This window comes from Lacerta agilis, chromosome 4 (assembly GCF_009819535.1).
Source record: "Lacerta agilis isolate rLacAgi1 chromosome 4, rLacAgi1.pri, whole genome shotgun sequence".
Taxonomy (NCBI): Eukaryota; Metazoa; Chordata; class Lepidosauria; order Squamata; family Lacertidae; genus Lacerta; species Lacerta agilis.
In genome coordinates this window covers 56,174,177-56,198,597 of record NC_046315.1, presented here as the reverse complement: position 1 = coordinate 56,198,597, position 24,421 = coordinate 56,174,177, and the positions used below count along the sequence as shown (strand labels likewise).

Below are 24,421 nucleotides of genomic sequence, written 5' to 3'. Positions count from 1 at the left end.
CAGCAAAATACGAAACCTCTGAAAGCAAACCATAACACAGTTCAAAGGAAACTGGAATTTTTAAGGAAATAACTGTTGACCCTTCAGGTTTATTCTCCAAATTCCAATATAACTTGAAAAAAGGATTGCTCTTTAAATGAGCGTTCCTGTGGAAATATGCAAGTTTCCCATTTGGTAATGCATGACATCTTCACAGTAGAGTCACATTCTTCATATCGTACGCTTCCTTTTTTCTATATGACAATCTAAAAATTAAACAAAAGTGCAGACAACATTACACATATTGCATACTTAAGAAAAGCACCTGCCCTTATTTAGCAAAGGTCTGCCTCATGGCAATCCAAATAAAAGCAATCTCAAAGCTGCATATTCTGATTTCTGTAAGGTGGTATTCTTTCCTAACACCTTACAATGTGTCAGCGAGTTTTGCTATGCAACTTGTTAGAGAGATAAAACACAAATTTCATTTTAAACATATACACTTGCCTTCATCTGTCTCCTCATTGTTCACTTCCTGGGTTTCTTTCATGGGTTGTTTTTGGCCGTACAATTTTTGCACGAGGTCTTCTAGGTTCTGCATTTCAGCCTGCAAACTTCTTTGAAGATCATGGTTGCCGTTTAAGAAATCCTTTACAGGACTTCCGGCGAGGCAAGATGGCGATCGCCACGAAGCCGCGGAGCTCCTGAGGGCGACCAGCGCCAGCGGAGCTCCCCCGGCTGGCTTCAGCATCGCCAAAATCGCCACTGTCACTGCCGCCGACGCGCGACTGCCGACGGCTGCCCGGGGAGGTCGCCGGAACACCGGGCGGGTCGGCGAGACCGGGGATACCCGGCCGGACAGGGCCCAGGACTCCGAGGCCTAGCGGCCTGTGAGCGGTTCGGGGCAGCCCGCCCCGCGGAGCGCCGGCGCCCCAGAGGCCGAGAGGGGACGCCGCGCTGCCGCTGCCGCTGTTGCGAGCGCAGCCCCGGGGACCAGCGGCCGTCGAGCTCCAGGCCCCGAGGCCTAGCGGCCAACACCAGCTTGCCCCGCGGAGCGCTGACGCTCCGGGGGCCGAAGAACGCCCCGCCGCTGCCGCTGCTGCGAGCGGAGCGCCGGGGACCAGCGGCCGTCGAGCCCCAGGCCCCGAGGCCTAGCGGCCAACACCAGCTTGCCCCGCGGAGCGCCGACGCTCCGGGGGCCGAAGAACGCCCCGCCGCCACCGCTGTTGCGAGCGGAGCCCCGGGGACCAGCGGCCGTCGAGCCCCAGGCCCCGAGGCCTAGCGGTCAACACCAGCTTGCCCCGCGGAGCGCTGACGCTCCGGGGGCCGAAGAACGCCCCGTCGCTACCGCTGTTGCGAGCGGAGCCCCGGGGACCAGCGGCCGTCGAGCTCCAGGCCCCGAGGCCTAGCGGCCCACATCAGCTTGCCCCGCGGAGCGCGACGCTCCGGGGGCCGAAGAACGCCCCGCTGCTGCCGCCCTTCCCCCCTCCTGTCCCCATCGCCGTGCACCAGGACCCTACCTGCCCCCCATCGTCGTGCACCAGCTAGGCCCCGAGGCCTAGCGGCTCGAGAGGCCAAGCGGCTCCAGGGGACCTGCCTCGCAGAGCGCCGGTGCTCCGGAGGCCGAAGAGGGACGCCCCGATCCCACCGGCACTTCCACAGCAGCTGCAGCCGCCCCCCCCCCCAGGAGAGAGGTAGAAGGGAGAGGACGCTCCCTATCCTCATCGCCCCCAAAACAGGAGAAAGAAGAGGGACCCCTGGGGTGGGAGAAGCACCAGCCCCCCACCGCCATCGTCGCCTCGTGCCCTGGGAAGGCATCGGATTTTTTTCTTTTTTTTTTAATACATATATTTGGGGAGGTTTCCCCTCTCTCCCCCTCTTATCTTTACATTTTTTTGTTATTATTTTTTCTATATTAGCCTTGTCTTTCTCTCCCTCTCCCCACCCCATTTTTTTAGAATACCCTTGAGGAGGGGGGGGAGAGAGGGGGGAGGAAGAGAGGGAGGACCCCCCTCTTTTTCTTTTTTCCTCTTTCCTTTTTTGTATATAGAGAGGAGGGGAGGGGGAAGGGAGAGAGGGGTTTCCTATTCCCCTTCCTCCTTCTGTTTTCATCCTAGCTTTTGTTTGCTTTTTAAACCACTACTTTTTGTCTGTCCTTGTTGTTTTTTATTATTATTACTACTATATTTTATTTTATTTTCCCCCTCATCCTCCCCATTCATTTTTGCTCTCACTGTTTACCCATCTGCCCCTTCAGCCCCCCCCCCCGCATCCCTTTCTTCAGTGTCCCTGCTCACCCTCTCTTCTTAAACTAGCTCTCCCCCCCCCCCGCGTCTTGTCTCTCTCTCCTCTCCTTCCCCCTCTATTCCTCAGCCCCCCTTTTCCCCCTCCCTCCCTCCCCCCCCTTTAAGTCTTGGGGGGGAGGAGAAAGAGAGGGGGGAAAGGGGGAATAAGCTCAAACTGAACTAAAAACACACACACAAAAAAACACCCCACCCCCAACTTACGTTCTTCCACCCCACCTTTCCACTCCCATCCATTTGCTTTCTATCCCCACCTCTTCCTCTCTCTCTGTCCCTTTGTGTCCCTCTCTCTCCCCCTCTTTAAACCAAATCCCCCCTTCTTACCCCACTTGCCACCTATCTTAGGGGGGGAGCCCTCTCGCTCACCCACCACACGCCCTTAAAACAAAACCTCCCCCATGTAGTGGCCACAATCCTCCCCCCCCCCCGCATCTCTGCCCACTGAACCCTCCCCAGAGTGAATTGTCTGTCTGCTAACCCACCTGTTCTTCTTCCCCTTTGCCCCCCCCACTCTGACAATACTGCTGAGGCGACTACGGAAACCCCAGAGAAGCTCTTAAAACATAACCAAGAAGTGATATAAATGGCCGCCTAAACCAAACGCTCTGAAAAAGCCACCAATCAACAACGCCTGATCAGCTCAACAACCCAAGAACACCCAGGAATCGCCAGTACTACAACCCCTAACTGCAGCACACCATATTCAAAGAAGACGCTGAGCAGACACCAAACCAAAACCATCAGGGAGACCAAAATGGCACCAACCAGGGAGATGGCTAACGACATTCAGACCACAACATCCCTCCAAGATGACAACCACCCAATAACAAGACAGGATCTGAGAGAAATGGAGGCTAGATTAGCAAGAGAACTGAAGAAAGAATTGAAAGATGCAATGGCTCCCATGCAGATATTAATTGAAGCCCTAACCTCCAAAGTAGAAGCTCTAGAGAAAAAGTCCCAAATGCAAGAGAGAACAATAGAACAACACCAAGAAGAGAACACACGCATGACGGAGAAATTGAGTAAACTGGAAGCAGAAAACACAGAACTGAAACTCAAACTAGCAGACCTCGAAGACCGAAGTAGACGCTGCAACCTCCGTTTTCGCAATTTCCCCGAAAATGCAGAGGAGAAAAGCACAGCAGATCTAATTGTAAGCTGGCTGAAAGAGAAAATCCCAGGCTTGACACTCGAGACAGATGACCTCGAGAGGGCCCACAGAGCCCTAAGAGCTAAACCGAAACCCAACACCCCCCCAAGAGACATCATAGTGTGCTTTGCTCGCTACAAAAAGAAGGAAGAGATATGGAACAAACTCAGAAGCACAACTGGCCTCCTATACAAAAACAACAACATATCAGTCTTTCAGGATTTATCCCAAGACACCCTAAATCGGAGGAAAAGCCTACGCCCATGCACCCAGCGTCTCCAGCAAGCAAAGATCAACTACCGATGGGGCTTCCCCTTCCGCCTCATTGTGACAACAGAGACAACGCAGCACATGGCTACCAACATACCCGAAGCTCAGCAACTACTAGAGGACCTCGGAATCGACCTTCCACCGGAATGGCAACAGGACCCACCAAGCGAAAACCGAAACCAAAACGCCGAAATAACAGCAGACAAATGGACGACAGTGCAGAAGAAAAAGACAAGAAAGAAGCAGCAAAACAACGCGTATAGGTACAACCAAATACCAGCACGCATAGAACCATCCCACCGAAGACTCAGCACAAGAATCCAGTCCAAATTCAACCAAACCAACACATCACAGAGGAATGACCCTACAACAAGAGCCACAACTGAATGAAAAAACCGGAAAATACCCCAAACTTCAGGACTGGTGAATATCCCCCTCCCTTCCCCCCCCCTCGATCCATAAAAATTGCCAATACCATCAACATCCCCCCAATACCACACTTCCACAGCAACCCCCACCCCAACACCAGTCCAGACCCCAACCACATTCCCCCTCACCCAACAACCCACACCATCATCACCCCCCTCACTCCACACCAAGGCAAAACAATCCCTCCAACCCAAACACAACGCACAATCAGGCTTCAACTTGATACCTAACCAACACAAAGGTGGCACCAGAGCACACCAACACACACACCCTTACCCTAACACACCAGCAATGTTGTTATTTACACTGACAACATTGCTTCTGAACCTTACTTACAACACTTACAACATTGGCGTCAAAAAGACGCCCTACACCATCTCGCTGGACACCCCCTGTCGCAGAAGACAAGGGGGACGGCCTGTCCCTGAACACGGCCCTCCACACCAGCTGAGACCCAGGACCAACCGGCTAACCGCCAAAAGGTCCACAATACCCCAAACAAACACCTATGGGACCACACATAGGAAACCCTATACAACCTACCCCCCACTCTCCAACCTAAACCCAACTCCAACCCCACCAACCCCCTATCCACCACAACCTGGGTCAGCGCAACCCTGTTGGTTCAATAAACAACACAAAATGAGAGACATAGGACAACCCAGACGGGTTGGCAAAGAAGCGCCCTACACAAGAGGGAAACAAGATGGCTAACTTAAAAGCAATTACACTAAATGTGAGAGGGTTGGGAAACCCCATAAAAAGAAAACGCATCACCTCATACATAAATAACATGAAACCACACATCACCTTCTTACAAGAAATACACAACCCACCCAGAGGGAGCAAAATCCTGAATGACCCCCGCTTCAGTCAACAATGGATAGCAAATGGCTCAGGAAAAGCCCGAGGGGTAGCTGTGATAATAAGTAGAGACCTGAACTTCAAAGCCACAACAGTCCTTAAGGACAAAAAAGGCAGATTTGTCTTCATAAAAGGAACCTTAGATGGTAAACATAAACTGACGATTGGCTCTATATATGCCCCAAATCTGAAACAACTGGAATTTCTCCAAAACACATTAAACAAATTCCTCTCCTTCTCTGAAGGGGAAGCAATCTTGGGAGGTGACCTCAACATAAATCTAAAAGGCATATCCCTGAAAAACATACACCCTACAACTTCAGGGGCAACCTCCCTCAAAAAATCCCCCCCAACAACCAGGGACTCTTACAAACTACTGAGAATGCTAAAAAACAAGGGTCTCTATGACATCTGGGGTGAGCTAAACCCAGGAGACACCAGTCACACATTCCAATCTGGACGGCATGGCACAATATCCAGACTAGACAGCATCCTACTTACGCAAGGCCTAATCCCCCTAGTGCAATCAATGAACATAGGTAACATTAAAATCACAGATCACGCCCCAGTAGAAGTCACGGTAAAAATAGGAGAAGAAACACAAACCACCCCAACATGGTCCTTCAGTCCCACCCTAACTACAAACCAACAAATTAGAGAGAACCTCACAAAAACTCTCCAAAACTACTTCAAGGAAAATGATGTAGACAACATAGAAACCCCCCTCCTATGGGACGCAATGAAAGCGGTTACCAGAGGAGTATGCATAAAAGAGAAAGCACTCCTTAAAAAACAAACCTCCTCAAAAATTAACAATTTAGAACAGGACATCACAGTACTCTCATCACGCTACAAACAAACAGGATCTAAAAAACTCCTTCAACTTATAGAACAAAAAAGAAAAGAAATAGACTCCCTAGAAATCAACAAAACAATGATAAACATTTTATATTCTAAGCAGTGCTTCTATGAATATGGAGGGAAAAACTCCAGACTATTGGCAAATAGATGTAGGAAAAAAGCACTCAAAGCAAGAATACACTGCATCACTAAAAAAGATGGCAGCACTACATTCTCCCCCAAAGAAATAACATCAGAATTTGCAGAATTCTACTCCAACCTATACACCTCCCGCAACCCACCCGAGAAGAAAATCAGAGAATTCCTAACAGAAATGAACATACCTACCCTAACTAGCGAGGAACGGGAACTCATGGACAGCCCTATCACCCCAGAGGAAATAGACACAATCCTCAAAAACTTAAAATCACACAAAGCCCCAGGCCCAGATGGCTTCACAGCAGAATTCTATAAGAAATTCAGAGAACCCCTGATTCCCTACATGACACGCCTGTTTAATGACATCATAAAAGGAGGGCCCATCCCTAAAACCTGGACCCTCTCCAAAATAGTCTCCATCCCAAAACCACTAAAGGACAGCCTCAAAGTAGAATCTTACCGCCCAATCTCATTAATAAACCAAGACTACAAAATATTCACATCAATCTTGGCCAACCGCCTCAAAAAATTCCTATCCAAACTAATAGCCCCAGACCAAACTGGCTTCGTCCCTGGTCGCAACATTACAGACCCCATCAGGAAACTACTAAACCTAATTGAATACAGCAAGGCAACCAAACTCCCACTGACAATCATGTCCCTAGATATTCTCAAAGCATTTGATTGCTTAGAATGGGAATACCTATCAGCAGTACTAACCAGCATGAAATTTGGCCCCAACTTCCTACAAGTCATCAAACAAATATACTCCCAAGCCTCAGCAAAATGCAGAATTAACAACATGGACTCAAAGACCATAACAATCCAAAGAGGCACAAAACAAGGATGCCCACTGTCCCCCTTCCTATTTATCCTGGCGCTGGAACCCCTAGCAATTCGAATCCGAGCAGCCACAAACATCAAAGGGGTGGAAATAAAAGGCAAAACATATAAACTGGGACTTTTTGCAGATGACCTAATGGTCACGACACCGGACCCCTTAAATACAGCACCCTCCCTAATCGGAGAACTCAACACATTTGCAACGGTGTCTGGCCTACAAGTAAATTTTGCAAAATCAGAAGCCATGTGCTTCAACACCCCCCCTCACATCCAAAGAGAACTCACCAAAACCACCAAGATAAAACTTTGCCACACCAAGTTCAGATATCTCGGGGTGCAAATAACCAAAAACCTCAACAAACTATACCTTCACAACTACAAACCCCTATGGCAACAAATAAACAAAGACTTAAAGAGATGGAACAACATGAACTCCACTCTCTCAGACAAAATAGCCATGATCAAAATGATCACCCTTCCAAAACTAACCTACCTGTTCCAAACCCTCCCAATCTGGATTCCCCCAACCCAACTCCGCAAATGGCAGAGAAAACTACACTCTTTTATCTTCTCACACAAAAAACCAAGAATAAGCACCAAATACCTACACCTCCCCACCTCAGAAGGAGGATGGGGAATCCCCAACATAGAAGCATATTACAATGCCAACCAACTACGACACATAATCCCATATATACTAGAAGATGAGACAAAACAATGGATACATCTAGAAAAGGACACAATTGAAAATATCTGCACCACAGCATACCCACTCCTCCCAAACAAACTAAGAAAAATCCCCACAACACTTAACAGGTACACCCAAACCATGTTCAAAGCATGGAAAACAGAAATAGGCAAACTATCCCCAACCCCATCCCCACTAATTCCCCTGGCATATCACCCACTATTCCACCAAGCAGCACAAAACCTCCAAACAAAAACCTGGCAATCCAAAGGCCTGCATCGTCTAATAGACTTTTACGTAAATAACAAACCCTTATCAACACAAGAAATACAGGACAAATTAGAAGACACCCAAATGACATGGCTAGCACAACACCAATTACATGCCCTCTTAAACAACCCAACAGTGAAATCAACAGCAACTAGACCCCTGACAACCTTTGAAAACCTCATCCTAATGACAGAGGGACACGGCAAAGGAATAGCATCCGCAATATACAAAATACTACTAAAAAATCCCACAACCCCCCTAGACACAATCAAAAGACAATGGGAGGACGACATAAGATACGAAATCAACCCCACCCAATGGACCAGAATGTGGTCTAAACCCCCCTTTAAATCCATATCAACAAAAAGAAGGGAACTCACCCTAAAACTAACCTACAGGTGGTATCTAACGCCGAGAAAATTAGCACAAATACGCCCAGGAACCTCACCAAAATGCTGGAGAGGATGCACCTCCACGGGCACATACTTCCATATGTGGTGGGAGTGCCCCAAAATCCAAACATTCTGGACAACAATCATGCGAGAAATAAGCAAAATAACCAAACAAGTGCTAGAAACCACCCCAGAACTGGCTTTACTAAACATCTTCCAAGACAATAATGCCCACTTACAACACAAGGAACTCATAATCCACCTACTCTCAGCAGCCAGAAACATCATAACCAGACACTGGAAAGACCTGTCAGGAGCAAGCATGGACCAATGGTACCAAGTAGTATGGGAAACAGCCCTACTAGAAAAGTTAACCAGCAACCTAAAACTAGCACGGGGACAAACGGAAGAAGATACCTTCACACCCATATGGTCCCCCTTCATCATACACACAGCTCAACAAGATAATGACAAAAACCTACCGGCAGCATACAAATCAATATGGCTAAACTGATCCAAAACGCCCACCCACCCCACTCACACAGAAAACCAAAGATCACCACAGCCAACCACAAAGGAACAAGCACACCCTACGACCTCTCACCGCCAAGGAAACACAAGCGAACAACAGAGAACCAACACAAACGATGCTGACACCAAATCCTACATATACTAAGGAAGGAAAAAAAAAAAAGAAGAAGGAACATCGCCCCCCCACCCCACCTTCCCCCCCTCATCCCACCCACCTCCTCCCCCTTCTTCTGCCTAATGTCTCAACAACCAAAATTGATCTGTAAAAATGTTACATGGAAAAATGCGAGAGACACTGTACACTTGTAAACCTAGAAAATCTCTAATAAAAAAAAAAAGAATTAAAAGAAATCCTTTACAATTTGTATTCTGTTTAAATCCTAAGAGGGGGAGAAATACCTTGTGAGTAAAAAATGTGAAATGAGAACAGGATGCTGGACTAGATGAGCCTTTGTCAGGATCTTATTTTGTTCTTATTACCACCTCACCAAAAGCTTCTCAGGCAAGTAAGTGTTTGATACTGCCTAGAGAGTTTCATAGCAGAAGATGGATCCTAATTTCAGCTTATCACCGCCAACCCAATGCACACAAATTGCTACACTAACCCTGTTTTCTGGTCTGTCTGTTGCTTCTCCCTCTTTCCAATGCTTCTTGCAAGACCTGCAATTCCTAATTTAAAAAGATTTCTATAAAGTAGTATACAAATGATTCCATTTGGGTTCCCCCCCCCAAAAAAAACCCTTTTTACTATTTTACCTGCAGAACTTGCCACTTCCTCTGAAGCAATAATCTTTAAAGCTGAAACCAGGAAGCTAATATGTAAAAAAAGCCACGAGTTACCTGACAGCAGAGCAATGAATGAAGTGAGGGATGTTAGGCATATCAGTGAAGCACAGGAAAATGCAGCATCGGACAAAAATTAATTGTGCCACAATTGTGGGTAGCAAGCCCTTTGCTGACTGTACTAAAGTGGCAGGTAAAGGGCAGGACAAGAAACCCATTCAGCTGTAACACTACATTCCATCCTATATTCATCACTATCAACCAACACAATACAAAGAAGGGGAAAGTGAACACTGCAATGTCTCTCGCAATACTAGAAGAGTTCGTTAGTTCAGACACTCAGTGGTCTCCAGTTCTCGCCATTAAAAAAATATATCCAGTGAATACATGAATAACTTACTTGATTCCATTTATTTAATTACTATGCAAATGGATTTAAGCAGTTCACAAACTAAGAGGGGGATGGAATTTCCTTATATTCAGCATTGAATTCCCTAAACATTCAGTTGCATTTATTAATTATGTTTCCACAGACACACTCACACAAAATTCCCAAGGTAATACATGACAGAAACACTTCAAATATATATATTTTGAAGTGGGCTTCAAAAGCTTTTCAGTAGCTGCCTCCCAAGCATGTTGCAGGTTTAACTATATGCTGCTGCCTGCTCTTTTTTTCTGGCAACGGGCTCCTCTGCCTTTACCTCAGGGGGTAATTCTGAAGTAACCAACTATTAGTTGTTGAGGGAGCATGAGGCCACTTCAACCAGCAAGATCACAGGGAGCAGGTTGTTCTTTCATGAATGGCAAGATCATGCGTCTTAAGTAACTCTGTTGGCATTTGGAGGGAGTTACTTAATGTCAACTCTGTGATCAGTGCAAGATTCAAAGCCTTCACAGACTCATAAAGTACTTGCGACCTTTACCACAGGGCCTCAAAACCTAGTTGATGGGCACATACGTGCTATAACTATAATTTACATTTTGCTGCTTACATTCATTGAACACAAAATAAAGAGACACCAAATGTCAACTTTCAGGTCCCTACGTTCTTGCACAAGCTGGAATTGTTTGTGTTGGAAACAGATGCGTAATTCATTTTTTTCACTTAAATACTAGGGGAGGGTGTTTTTTTAACAGATACGTGTTTCTCCAGCATGGATCACCTACAACTAAGCAGACACAAGGAACTATAAAATGGAAGCTCCGCCTGCTATCCTCAATCTGTCCCTTTGAGTTTGCTAAATTTCCCCAGTCCTCCATAATCTACATATGGAGGAGTTGCGTCCAGGAGTAGAGGAAAGGCTGCTATTCTACACCTGGATGGCTCACCTCACTGTTTGTAAGTAGCTATAACGGAATGGAAAGACTTGATCTAAAAGCTGCTTCTTCTCGTTTTCTTGAAGAAACAATCTGCCTCTTTCATTTCTCCTCTACCTTTCTTTTTGATTCTTAATAAACTTCATAAAATTTGGCTGTTGACGTCTTGGGTACATTTCTGCCAGAGTCAAAAGGACTTCTTCCTCTCAGGTGTCTGGACCATTTTTGTGACAAGCTACATCAGGGGTCTGACAGAAAAAAAGCAGGCTACCTTGGCCTCAGTCAGGGAAGAGCCTTGTAGGCTGGGTGCTCTTTCTGTCTGCCTTCCAAAATACCTGCCCTGGACCCCTCAGAAATCACTCCTGTCTGGGGGGCAGAGGTTGCAGTTGCAGCTTCTTTGGGCGCCTCAGTGCACAATTGGGATACTCAGTGAAAGGGCTTATCCCATTTCCGTTACAGGTGGCGCAATGGGTCAGTGCATCTGGCTATCAACCAAAAGGTTGGTGGTTCAAGCCCACCCAAGGACAGCTGTGGGCAGGAGTCCTGCATTGCAGGGAGTAGGACTAGAGAACCCTTGGGGTCCCTTCCAGTACTATGATTCTATTTCTGTCCCAGAGGTAATGTAGATCTAAGGTGGCTGAGCAGGTAGCTTCTTTCTCGGAGCAGAGACACACATCTGCTAAAACTGAAGGAAAAAAGCTTCACAGAAAAAAATAGATCACTGTTCTAAATTTCAACATTGAGTAGTAATCTCTTTAGGACCTTTATAGCCCACCTTTCCTCCATCAAAGAACTCAAGGCAGCTTATATGGGGGTCCCTCGTGACATCCGGTCTAGGCACCGACTTGACCCAAAGCCACTCAGTGTGAGGCAAGATGTCTATATTGTGTGTTATCAGTCCATGCCCTAGGGGTAGGTTTTAAGCACCCTGGCAAATGCACTGCAGCTGAATTTTATAGCCAAGCAGTGTTTTCTATTAGGGAACAAATGAGCCAGTGTGGTGTAGTGGTTAAGAGCGGTGGACTCGTAATCTGGGGAACCGGGTTCGCGTCTCCACTCCTCCACTCCTCCACATGCAGCTGCTGGGTGACCTTGGGCCAGTCACACTTCTTTGAAGTCTCTCAGCCCCACTCACCTCACAGAGTGTTTGTTGTGGGGGAGGAAGGGAAAGGAGAATGTTAGCCGCTTTGAGACTCCTTCGGGTAGTGAAAAGCGGGATATCAAATCCAAATCCAAAACAAATGCAACAGAGATGCTGGGAGCTCAACTGTATGGAACAAGCTTTCCTTGGGCAAGCAATAATCTATTCATCTGAAAAGGTTTATTCCAATAAATTCTGAGGTACCCTCTAAATGCACTCCTCTTATTACAAAGATGGACCTATCAGCATCAAACTCTTAAGCATGAGTGCAAGCCTGCTTTTATGTTTTCAAATTAGGTTACCTCTTCTGACATCATTCCTTGTTCTTCCATGAGAAGACTGATTTCATGGAGTCTCTCTTTTATCAGTTCTGCTTCTATTTCACTGATTTGGCTTCGATTCATTTCACCCTCCAATCCATCAAGCTGATCTCCCCCTGGTACATGCACAGCCCAATCAGATGACAGAAGCTATTGGGTTTTAGTAAAAACAAAATGAACATGAAAAGCTATGGGTTTATTGACAAATATAATTACACTTAAGGGCTTCAATGACCCCAAAAGCAAAGGATGCTGTTTGAGAAATACAGATGGAACTAGTTACACATTTATTTGGATGCAGTCAATGTTGTTTGTGACCTTAGAGATGAGCAACAGTATTCGACAATACTGAGGTATGCCAAGTACAGTGGTACCTCAGTTTTTGAACATCTCTGTTGACGAACGTTTCGGTTTTCGAACGCCGTAAACATGGAAATAAATGCTTCGGTTTTTGAACATGCCTCAGAAATTGAACATTCCACATGGCTTCCACTGAGTGCAAGACCCTGAGGCCTAGCTGTCGGCTGTTGAGTTTTTGATTTTCTAACATTTCAGAACTCGAACCATCTTCAGGAATAGATTACGTTCGAAAACCGAGGTACCACTGCAGTTTGTGAAACTTACTGGCATTCTGTGGATTTAAAAACATTATTTGGAGGCTATACCTTCACTGCAAAAAGACACATTTAAACAATTCCCAGTGGAATCCTATGCATGTCTACTCAGAAGTAAGCCCTGTGGAGTTCAATGTGGCTTATTTCCAGATAGGTATGCATAGTAATAACTTCTTTAAAAGAATTTTAAAAATGGTAGTTTGGCTATTCTTCTGCAGCAATGTCCCTGACATTTACTAATTTTATTTTTAAATAATCTCTTTTTGCTTAAATTATTTTCTAAAACAACTGAACTGTTTTGAAACTATGGGAGGTTTCAGAAGCAGATTATGTGATACAGCATAAAAGTCTGCTGAACGAAGGTTTTTTTTTTTTATTCCAGTAGTGGGCCTAAAATAGATTTTGTATCCTGGCTTTTGTACATTATTTAACCAGCTATTCGTTTTTTTTAAAAAAAATGCCACATAGCATAATACCTGTTGCCTCCATGCAAGGCTATCTGCCTTGCAGAATTTTTACCATTCCATCTTTATAACATGCAGATAAAATGCAGTACTATTGTTTTGTTTTGTTTCCCCCCCCCAAAAAAAAAACCCAAACTTTTGATATGGTAATCTCAAGAGTAAAACTAAATTGTATCAATGTTCCCCAAAACCTTGAATCAACCAATTATGAAACAGCCTCAGATATCCTTGATCAAGCACAAAAGCTTTGATTTAGAGCGCAAACCATCTGGATACAGACTGTTGCATTTCTATATTCAATATTGTGCCTAGCTAAAAAAATAAAATAATGGTGAAGAGCAGCCAGCCTACAAGTTGAAAGAATGGAAACTATTACCTTTTCTATCCTTGTACGAGCCATCTGAGCCTCTGGAATGTGTTGAAATTCAGTTAGCAAGTTCTGAACATGATTCCCAAATTCTTTCAGCCAGGAAGAAGAGACTTTCATATCTGAAGAATGCATTAGTTCATTGCGGCACTTAATCACCTAGAGATGAAAACATGAAGCAAAACCAGTAGACTGAAAACTCAGTGATGGACAATGGTAAGCAAAGACCAACCCTCAAGTTACAGCCCTGCATTAGGGGTTGCTGACTGAGTGGTCTGTTTTCACATCAGAGCCACATATTGTTGTTACTAGAATGGAAATGCCCCGTGTGGCGAACACCTTGCCAATGTTATGTTCCTTGACTGTCTCCTCCTCAGAGGCTGCTACATGATAACCAGCCTTAAGCATTTTATTGAATTGCATTTTATACTTGTAGGTGTCCACAATTTAAGCTCCATCTGCACTATACGTTTAAAGCAGTCTCATAACACTTTAAACAGTTATAGCTTCCCTCAAATAATCTTGGGAACTATAGTTCGTAGCCTTAAACTTAGGCAAATAGGCCTCATGGAGGATTCCCTTTTGTTATCTGAGGAATCTCACATTCTTATGCTTATCAAGCAGAGGCTGCTAGATAACGAATTCCAAAAATTACATCCTTTACAGCCTCCTGTGTGTTCCCCTGCCTACCTGGGGCTGCAACCCCATTACGGAATGATGCCTAACTATTTTTATGATCTGGTTACCCCATTACATTGCAGAGTATTTATCTTGGCGCGCTTGAATGCCTTTCTGTCCGCTGTGTTATCTGGAAGGTTTAGAGGCACCCCTTTCCAGAACAGACTCTGCTTTTGTGGTCAGAATGTACCTGGTTCTATTGACCACGTGATTTTGGACTGCCCTCTTTTTAATACCTTTCGTGAAGATTCTTCAATGTCCTCTCTATGGCTCAGGGCCCCCTCTAATAAACAACTCGTAGTCCAGTTCTTGTTGAGGGATGATTCTCCTGAAGTCACCAGAGTTATGGCACAATTTCTGACCAGGATTTTTGAAGTAAAATCTGGGGCGCTCTGGCCTGAATAATAGCGGTTGTCGAAGATCTCTCCCCCTTTCCCCCCCCCTTATTTTACATCGTATGTCTTAGAATTTTAGCATATACAGAGGGTTTACGTTGGTTGTCTTATTTATGCCAATAAAGGTGTTGTGTTGTGTTGTGTTGTGTTGTGTTGTGTTGTGTTGTGTTGTATTGTATTGTATTGTATTGTATTGTATTGTATTGTATTGTATTGTATTGTAACTATAGTTCGTTAAGGGGCTGAGAGCTGTTAGGAGGCCCCTACTCCCCTCACACAGCTACAGTTTCCAGATTTCTTGGGAAGAGGGATTTATTGTTATACAGCTCTGGGAATTGTAGCTCTGTGAGGCAGATAGAGGTCTCTCGCCCAAATGGAAGAGGGAGTCACGGACTGTGACCTGGTGAGGGTGTTTATGGAACCCTACTAAGAAAAGATGTCAATATCAGTAGTTGGATTACCTCTCTGACTTTCTTCTGATCGATGTTACTGAAGTGATCGCAGAAGTTGAAAAGATTTAAGAGTGCAGATGCATCACATTTGTCTGGACTACAAATGTCTGCTTTCCCACGAGGCATGTAAGCCTACACAGTGAAGGAGAACACATGCAGTTAATGTCTGATTCAAAAGCTATTAGTAACACACTATTTCTAACTGATAGTTATATCAGAACTCATGTTTATTTAATTGTAGCTTTGTCAAGCACTAAAACAGTGGTTTAATTAGCATCTTGTAGCTGTCCTTTTTCTCTTTACAATCCCATTGGATACACTCTCTGGACTGCTGCATAGTCATTCCGTAATGTTCCACACCATACAGGAGGACACAATTTAGAACTTTTCGGATCAGCTACTGTTGGTCAGCCTTAGGCTGCCACTCCCTCTTGAATCCAAAACAAGTTCCACTTTCCATAATGAAGCACCAAACTTGTAGATGAGACTTTTAGGGTGACATGTATTGCCTTGCAAAGCTCATCAACATGCTTTTCATCACATGTTGATTGTACTTATGTCTGTTTCACAGCATGTCTACATCATGGAAACCACAATGAGGCACAGTTTCCCAGAACACACATCTACACTGTGGGAAGCCACAGTGAAACAGATACATATATGATTACCACACATCAGTTTTCATGGGCTTTCTGTCTTTCCTTGGGAGAATGGGAGGAAATGGAGGCACTATTTTCTCTAACAGGGCCCAGCAACTCTAATACGGACATAAAATTCAACAGGTTTGTTTGCCAACCACAGTCCACAGCTTCATGTGTTGAATATCTGCCTGCTGTGCAGTTGTCAAAATCAACTTCTGGTGAGAGAGAGATGCAACTTCTATATGGTAAAATGCTACTATGAGTTTGTTTGTTCTTAAATGCTGCTTTGGTGAATTCTCGGACTGTTCAAATCCAGAAATAAAGAAGGGGGGGGGGAACTGAATAAACTCATAGAAGACAAAAGGTGGCAGTAACAAAAGAAGGTAGCAATTGGGTGCCTAGAATTCAGAGCAGCAGGAACTTCTTCTTGCTCCTGAAGCAGTTTCAAAAGTAGCCATATCATACACAGGGCCTTGCAGATATTGCTGGACAACTCCCAACACCCCTGACCACTCGCCACGCTGACTGCAGCCTATGGGAAGAACTTGTAGTCCAGCAATACCTGAAGTGCCACAGCTTCCCTATCCCTGATTTATATCCTACCCTGATGCATACTGCAAAAGCTGGAGCAGAACATCCATTTTACATAACAGAACTTCCAGGCATTACCTTTGCCAACTCCCATGCATTAGATGGCCAGAGCCAAGGCCTGCAGTTTCCCCAGTGGACCTCCCCATTCTTGTGCGTGTGATGATTCAAAATCTCTTTTTTCCATTCTTTACACAAGGAGCACGCAGGCTGAAACTACAAAGCAAAAGGAACACCAATACAAGTACCATAATTTAAATCATTGGTTTCAAATTTTTTATCCAAGGGGGGGGGGACTCAATTTGGATTGTCCAAGAAATCAAACAATGTCCAGTCCCCAAAGTCAACAAATTACAATTTGGTAAATAAAAAGGGATGAAAAGGAGTTAGGGATGGGACTGCTTACTGTTGGCAGGAAAGAGGCAGAGATGTTGAGGCTATATGGGTTTACATAGTCGTAGTGTCTCTCTAGCGGGCTTCCAATTCCTAAGACCCTTTGAGAGATTCCTGCATGTTGTGCATGCTAAGAAAAGCTGGAAATACTCTGGAATTAATGGGGGGGAGAATGCAAATAGAAAGTTAAATACTCCCTTTTGTTGCGGTGCTTTGAAATGATTGTGAGCTTTATCCTTTCAAAATTCAAAAGAAGCTGCACAAAAAATGCCGCCACCACCACCACAGCAGAATTCAGAGCGCTCTTTGCAAGCAGGACTCCAGTGTTTTTAAATGCCAAATGTCAAGCAGAAATTTAACATGTGAAGATGGGTTGGGTAGAATGGCATCACCGGCTATACTTTTTAAAGGAAATCAGAGCATAACTTAAGATTCCATTCTGTTGCAAATATAATGTCCTCTCTATCAAAACAAGTAGAAAGCAAGTTATTTTAATAAGGTGGAATATTATTTGCCATGTTATGAACTATCTTTTGGGACACGGGCGACGCTGTGGGTTAAACCACAGAGCCTAGGTCTTGCTTATCAGAAGGTCGGCGGTTCGAATCCCTGCGACGGGGTGAGCTCCCGTTGCTCGGTCCCAGCTCCTGCCCACCTAGCAGTTTGAAAGCACGTCAAAGTGCAAGTAGATAAATAGGTACCACTCCAGCGGGAAGGTAAACGGCGTTTCCGTGCACTGCTCTGGTTCGCCAGAAGCGGCTTTGTCATGCTGGCCACATGACCCGGAAGCTGTACGCCGGCTCCCTCGGCCAGTAAAGCGAGATGAGCGCCGCAACCCCAGTGTCGGACACGACTGGACCTAATGGTCAGGGGTCCCTTGATCATGGAGATAAAGCATCACGGAAAGTTGCACCTATTGAATTTCTGACAGATATGAGATGAAGCCCAGCAGTATAATGCCAAAGTACCCGTAGAGTGTCAGAACTGAAAATGTGTACCAGTGTTCTTAAGGTTTCCTTTTCAATTTCTGGCCAAAAACATGTATCTCCCCCCGCCCTTCTTTCTTCTAACTATTATCTCTCTTTTCTGTCTCTCTGGCAAATCACATACTTTGAACGCAGAGTGAAAGGTTCCTTGAAATTCTACTGTTTACATAGCATTGCTTAGGCTGAGAAGAGCCAGGGGCAGTTCTTACTTACAAACAATTAAGAATACCCCCATACACTGAACGCTCATCCAGAGAACATAATGCAATTTGGGGAAAGTATGGAGATAAATTATTGTTTCAGAGCACAGCAACAAAATGGAGCCATTAACCCTGTCCGTTTGTTTGATTTTTTTAAAAAATCAATCTTTTCCTATGTAGGCCCACTGCTCTTTCCTTGTGCATGGAGAGTACTGTTTGTAATCAGAGTGATGTGGGGAATGTTTGATATTTCATGTGTCCTTGAGGTTGTGTGGGAAGAGAGGTGACAGGGGCAACCTGCCCAGCTTCCCAGAACATCACACATTCTCATTGAATTCCTCATTTTCAAAACCAAAATCAACCACTGAGCAATTCCACTTCTTCCCCAACCCACAAGGAAGCAATTCTGTGAATTTTACTCATGGTTGAGACATGATGAGAACCTGGGATTGTCAGCCTTGCTGTTAAGAAATGTTTTGTTCACTATAGTCCCGTACTGCAGAGTCAGGCCTAAGTATCACAAGCTGTTCCAAAAAGTACCACAAGAGTGGTCAATGAATCATTTTATATCCCGTAACTTTTTTCCTGTGAGGGAAGATATCTGAAGCATCACAGAAGTTGGGCTGCACTCTCTGCTGCTGTTATTGTGGCCAGGGCCATAGCTAGGGTGTGGTGAGGTGGGCCCCTGCCAGGGGCGCAGGCATGGGGGGGGCACAAAATCGGCTAAAAATATGTCCATATATAAATATTGATTACTGCCTCCTAAGAAATGGTTTTAAATAGAGGGTGAATTGAATGGGTAAGTGGGGGGTGGGGTTGAAGGAGAGGCGGAAAGAAGAGCTAATTTGTCTGTGGCTAGGGGGCGCAATCTGGACGGTTCTGCCAGGGGCGGGTCTGATTGTGGCTGAGTCATGCCTGCAAGCAGCTCCATGGGTGGGTACATGAAGCCCACCTATGCAGAGACTGCTCCATGAGGCAAGGCGTTTGCATAAAGTGGGTGTTCCCATGTAGTTCCAGTGATTTCAACCCATGCCAGAAAAATCCCCAAAATTCAAAAATGGGAAGCCTTCCCCATCATGGAGATTCTGTGACGGTAAAAGCTGTGCAGATTGAATTATTCCAGTCATGTTAGTCATGCAGCAAAGCAAAAAGCCACAAACTTCCATCTATCCAGAGCATTTCTGATGCTTCCTTTATAATTCAAATACGAATGGTGCCATTTTGGCATCACTGAGTAATTTTACACAAATTGTCAAACAAGCTGCCATCATGATGCACTGCATAAGATTATATAGTCCAGTTTCGGAACTTCAGTTATTTAACTGTGAAGTGCTGCCCGCCCAATTTTTAAATATAATTTTTGTGCTATAACATTTTGTGAAATAATAATTTGAGTGGTGACATCCTGGCACCTTGAGCAATTTGAAATCATTGAGATGGCTGCCAAATTAGTTTGGCAGCTTTGCAAAATAATTGGAAAATGCCGCCTACCAAGTATATTTTGAGATCTGGGCGACTTGTGTGTCTCTTAGTGGAAGACCCACCTACAAAATTCTCTTCCCACTCAAGTCTCAAAGATATAGGAAAACAAGTACTCCACACACACGTCATTTACAGGCTAAGATCAGTGAAAGTATGCAGGAATCAACATTAAAACAGGCAGAATTAGAGACTCCCTTTTGTTGCAGTGCTTTGAAATAATCATTTTCTGGTGACAAGCGTAATCATTTCCAGAAATATTTCAAAGCAGCGAGTCACGCTGTCTTCAACTACATCTTTATAAAGCGTCAGTTGGGCTTCATTCTTGGCAGGACTCCATACCTTTGGCTTCTATGTAATTTTCTTTGCAACCTTCATAATGCTACCTGGTCATTATCTTAATCTGGTGCTAAGTAAAGCACACCAGCAGCAGTTTTTCAAAACATGAAATTAACCATCCATAGAAGTTAAAGTAAGAAGTCCTGATTCAAATAATTCTGTGCAAATACTCTGAGAGGGCAGGGTCTCTTCATTACGATGTTTTGAAAATCCTGGCCTGTTTCCATTAGTGAAACTGTTTCTCCTTGAAGCCTTGATTGCAGAACAAAGTTCACTGCTATGTGTGCGATCAGTGCAATATGTTGTATCAGCTGCTGTACACTGACTTCTCTAAATCATTCTCACTTAACTTGCCTGAACGCAACATCATTGTAAGCCTTCAAAATCACTAAGATTGTTCCTTGTAAGGATTTCACTTGGGATCTGTGATTAGCAGTTCTACACATAATATTCCACTATCAACTATGATGCTTAGGATCGTGACTGAAGGTGCACATTTTGCCCCAAAACATATGGCACGCCAAAAGCTAAAACCTGGGTGTCTAGTTTGATGTGGAATTTAGTTTGATGTACCATTCCAAAGCTTGGCTGCCATCATACTACTAATGGCATCAAATACACATTTTAAACCCCAAATAAGAAAATCCAGTGAGAGATTACGTAATCTGGAGCAGAAAAGCAACCCTCTGCCCACCTCCCCTCTGCTGCAAAGCAAAAGTGAAATTGGCACCATGAAACAACCGTGCATTTTTATTAAAGATTGTAGGTGCATCATAGTGGCACTCTAAAAAAATTGCTCAGCATCCTTCATGTTTGTGACTAGCATCCCTAATGTTTAAAGAAAATCTAAGAATAAATGGCATTTCTTGGGATTTCTTGCTTCTAGTCAAAACTAATTTGGCAACCATCTTGAACATTTCAAATTTCTCAAGGATGCCAGGTGCCATCACTGCAATTATTGCTTCACTGTATAGTATAATAGCAGAAAATGTTTCAGTATTTCACAATGAAATAACGGAAGTTCTGCAACCACATTAAAATAAAGAAGCGAGAGAAGCCGTGTTGCGCTGCCCCTGAGCTTATTATAAATGAATGAAATTATAATGCATTAAAAGGATAGGAAAACGCGCAGTATGCTGTGTACAGTATTATAAACAGGGAATCTCTTGCCTTGCAGAAGGGTGGGTAGCCGTGTTGGTCTGCCATAGTCAAAACAAAATCGAAAATTCTTTCTAGTAGCACCTTAGAGACCAACTGAGTTTGTTCCTGGTATGAGCTTTCGTGTGCATGCACACTTCTTCAGATACACTTCTGAAGAAGTGTGCATGCACACGAAAGCTCATACCAGGAACAAACTCAGTTGGTCTCTAAGGTGCTACTAGAAAGAATTTTCGATTTTGTCTTGCAGAAGGGGGCACTGTTCGAAAGAGTTTTGCAGAAAGCACTCTGGACAAGCAGGAGTTCTTTGTTCTGACCGAAACTTGCCATGAGCGCGGCGCGTATCTTTCGGCCCGAGAAAAGCGGGATGCGCAACCCCTTCATCTGTTTTCCTGTTCAAAATCGTTCCCTCCTCTTTGATTGAGCAAAAGTAGTTCCCCCCCGACCCCCCGACCCTCCAGATCTCAGGCTGCAAAAACCCTCGGGGGGGGGGCATTTAAAGAAACCTCAGGGGCGCGCCACGTGCACTTCGGAAAGGGTCGGGTGAACGATGCGCGCGAGTCTGCTTCTCGAGTGCGTTTTTGGCGGGAGCGGGGCGACCAGGCAAACCGGGGCAGGACCCTCCTTCGACCTCCGCTTCCCAGGGCGGAGCCTCACCTGCTTGCCTCGAGGGGTGCAGCGCCCGCTGCAGCGGAGGCCCGAAGGGCTGAGGCGCGCGGAGGAGCGCGCGACGAGCTGACGGTGGAAGGCCTGCACTTGCTCCCCGGCAAAGCGCTGCAGGGCGGCCCGCAAGAGCAGCAGGCTGTGCCCGGCCTTCACCCAGTTCTTGTACTCGGCGCAGTTGAGGCGAGAGGCCAGTTCTGCCAGCGCCATGGCATGTACGGCTCTGCCGCCTTGCGCGCCAGCCTCCAGGGGGCCGGGCTAGTGGCGGCGGAGCCGGCCTGCCTCTGGCGTTCGTTGCCTCCCAGGGTCATCCTGTCATCTATAGGTTCACCTTTGCAGGCACTTTCCTATGCAACCCTGCAAGAGGTAGGTATCGATTTCCTTTAAACCACACTTTGACTATTTAAAACTAGGAAAAATCTTGACCCCTTCCCTGCCCAAGGGCACTCAGATTTTTCTCAGCAATCGAAATATATATATTAAAAAATTGTCCAGTGGCACCTTGTTGTTGTTGTTCAGTCGTTCAGTCGTGTCCGACTCTTCGTGACCCCATGGACCAGAGTACGCCAGGCACGCCTATCCTTCACTGCCTCTCGCAGTTTGGCCAAACTCATGTTAGTAGCTTCAAGAACACTGTCCAACCATCTCATCCTCTGTCGTCCCCTTCTCCTTGTGCCCTCCATCTTTCCCAACATCAGGGTCTTTTCTAGGGATTCTTCTCTTCTCATGAGGTGGCCAAAGTACTGGAGCCTCAACTTCAGGATCTGTCCTTCTAGTGAGCACTCAGGGCTGATTTCTTTGAGAATGGATAGGTTTGATCTTCTTGCAGTCCATGGGACTCTCAAGAGTCTCCTCCAGCACCATAATTCAAAAGCATCAATTCTACGGCGATCAGCCTTCTTTATGGTCCAGCTCTCACTTCCGTACATTACTACTGGGAAAACCATAGCTTTAACTATACGGACTTTTGTCGGCAAGGTGATGTCTTTGCTTTTTAAGATGCTGTCTAGGTTTGTCATTGCTTTTCTCCCAAGAAGCAGGCGTCTTCTGATTTCGTGACTGCTGTCACCATCTGCAGTGATCATGGAACCCAATAAATTGAAATCTCTCACTGCCTCCATTTCTTCCCCTTCTATTTGCCAGGAGGTGATGGGACCAGTGGCCATGATCTTAGTTTTTTTGATGTTGAGCTTCAGACCATATTTTGCGCTCTCTTCTTTCACCCTCATTAAAAGGTTCTTCAATTCTTCCTCACTTTCTGCCATCAAGGTAGTATCATCAGCATATCTGAGGTTGTTGATATTTTTTCCGGCAATCTTAATTCCAGTTGGGGATTCATCCAGTCCAGCCTTTCGCATGATGTATTCTGCATATAAGTTAAATAAGCAGGGAGACAATATACAGCCTTGTCGTACTCCTTTCCCAATTTTGAACCAATCAGTTGTTCCATATCCAGTTCTAACTGTAGCTTCTTGTCCCACATAGAGATTTCTCAGGAGGCAAATGAGGTGATCCGGCACTCCCATTTCTTTAAGAACTTGCCATAGTTTGCTGTGGTCGACACAGTCAAATGCTTTTGCATAATCAATGAAGCAGAAGTAGATGTTTTTCTGGAACTCTCTGGCTTTCTCCATAATCCAGCGCATGTTTGCAATTTGGTCTCTGTTTGTTCTTGGTATAAGCTATCCTGTGCATGCGACTGGCATGAGTTTGGCCAAACTGCGGGAGACAGTGGAGGATAGGGGTGCCTGGCGTGCTCTGGTCCATGGGGTCACGAAGAGTCGGACACGACTGAACGACTGAACAACAACAAGAAGATGCTACTGGACAATTTTTTTAATTTTTACATATTTCGACTGCGCCAAACCAACACGGCTACCTACCTTTTCTCAGCAATGTTAGCTTCATAAAGAACATAGTGTACACTTCTTGTGATAATTTCCAGATGGTAGCCTTTTTAGTACATTTTATTATGGCATAAGATTTTGTGGAGTACATACAGTACATGCCACCAGTTGCGTGAAATGTTATCCCAAGTTACCAGGATAACCATGCACATATGGTTTGAGGGAAATGAAATGCAGAAAAGTAAACAGTGGTATTACTTACATATTTAGTGGTAATTCCTAAAACAGTTCTTGATTCCTCAAAAAAGTCCATGGCACCCTATATATATATTTTCAATATATGATCTATATTCTCAGGATATGTTCTTAGGTATTTGTCAGACCATTTGCCAGCAGTCGTGAGTTACATACCAGAAACTACCAACTTCCTGAGGAAGCTTCTATTGGCAATTGGAAAAAAGACAAACCCAAAAGGGCAGCAAGATAAAAGTTTATAAAATATTCCTGGTTTAGATAAATGCAATGGAAGAACTATAACCCATGAGTTACCCACAAAATTGATTGGCCAGCCGCATAAAAGGAAGTACTAATTAACTCACGGAATTCACTGCCACAAGATGTGATGGGCATTATGTTAAAGAAATCGGAGCTAACCTGTATTTTGCCTATTAATGGCTATAATGTAACCTCCAAATACAGTTATTACTGATATTAAACAATGTTCCATGTTTCCTTAAATGTTCTAGTGTTTTGTGTCCTCGATTATCAATATTCTACTGATATGGAAGCTGTCAAATTGCGCCCACTTACTAGCTGCACCATATGGGAATCTTTAACATACATTAACTTACCACTTGGGATTGTCATGTGGA

General features: G+C 44.8%; 1 protein-coding gene across 2 annotated transcripts; it reads right to left on the bottom strand.

The window, feature by feature from the left end:
* Nucleotides 1-36: 36 nt before the first annotated feature.
* C4HXorf38 (chromosome 4 CXorf38 homolog) lies at nt 37-21,962 on the bottom strand. Of its 2 annotated transcripts, XM_033147164.1 has the most exons (8): nt 21,697-21,962; nt 16,566-16,700; nt 15,265-15,387; nt 13,740-13,889; nt 12,268-12,435; nt 9,075-9,101; nt 487-628; nt 37-245 (listed from the first exon to the last, which is right to left on the bottom strand). In XM_033147164.1, the coding sequence occupies exons 1-8, from the start codon at nt 21,910-21,912 to the stop codon at nt 211-213; spliced, it is 996 nt and encodes a 331-aa protein (XP_033003055.1). In that variant the 5' UTR covers nt 21,913-21,962; the 3' UTR covers nt 37-210. The 2 variants fall into 2 exon arrangements, with proteins under 2 accessions (XP_033003055.1, XP_033003056.1); XM_033147165.1 differs by lacking the exon at nt 16,566-16,700.
* Nucleotides 21,963-24,421: the final 2,459 nt, after the last annotated feature.

What these genes read in the sequence shown, in the direction of transcription:
- C4HXorf38 (XM_033147164.1), bottom strand. Translation starts at nt 21,912, where the DNA reads ATGGCGCTGGCAGAACTGGCCTCTCGCCTCAACTGCGCCGAGTACAAG. An exon ending in GCACCCCTCGAGGCAAGCAG is followed by an intron (nt 16,701 to 21,696) that starts GTGAGGCTCCGC and finishes TTTGCTTTGTAG; the next exon opens with TTTCAGCCTGCGTGCTCCTT. An exon ending in ATCAGAAGAAAGTCAGAGAG is followed by an intron (nt 13,890 to 15,264) that starts GTAATCCAACTA and finishes TTTCATCTCTAG; the next exon opens with GTGATTAAGTGCCGCAATGA.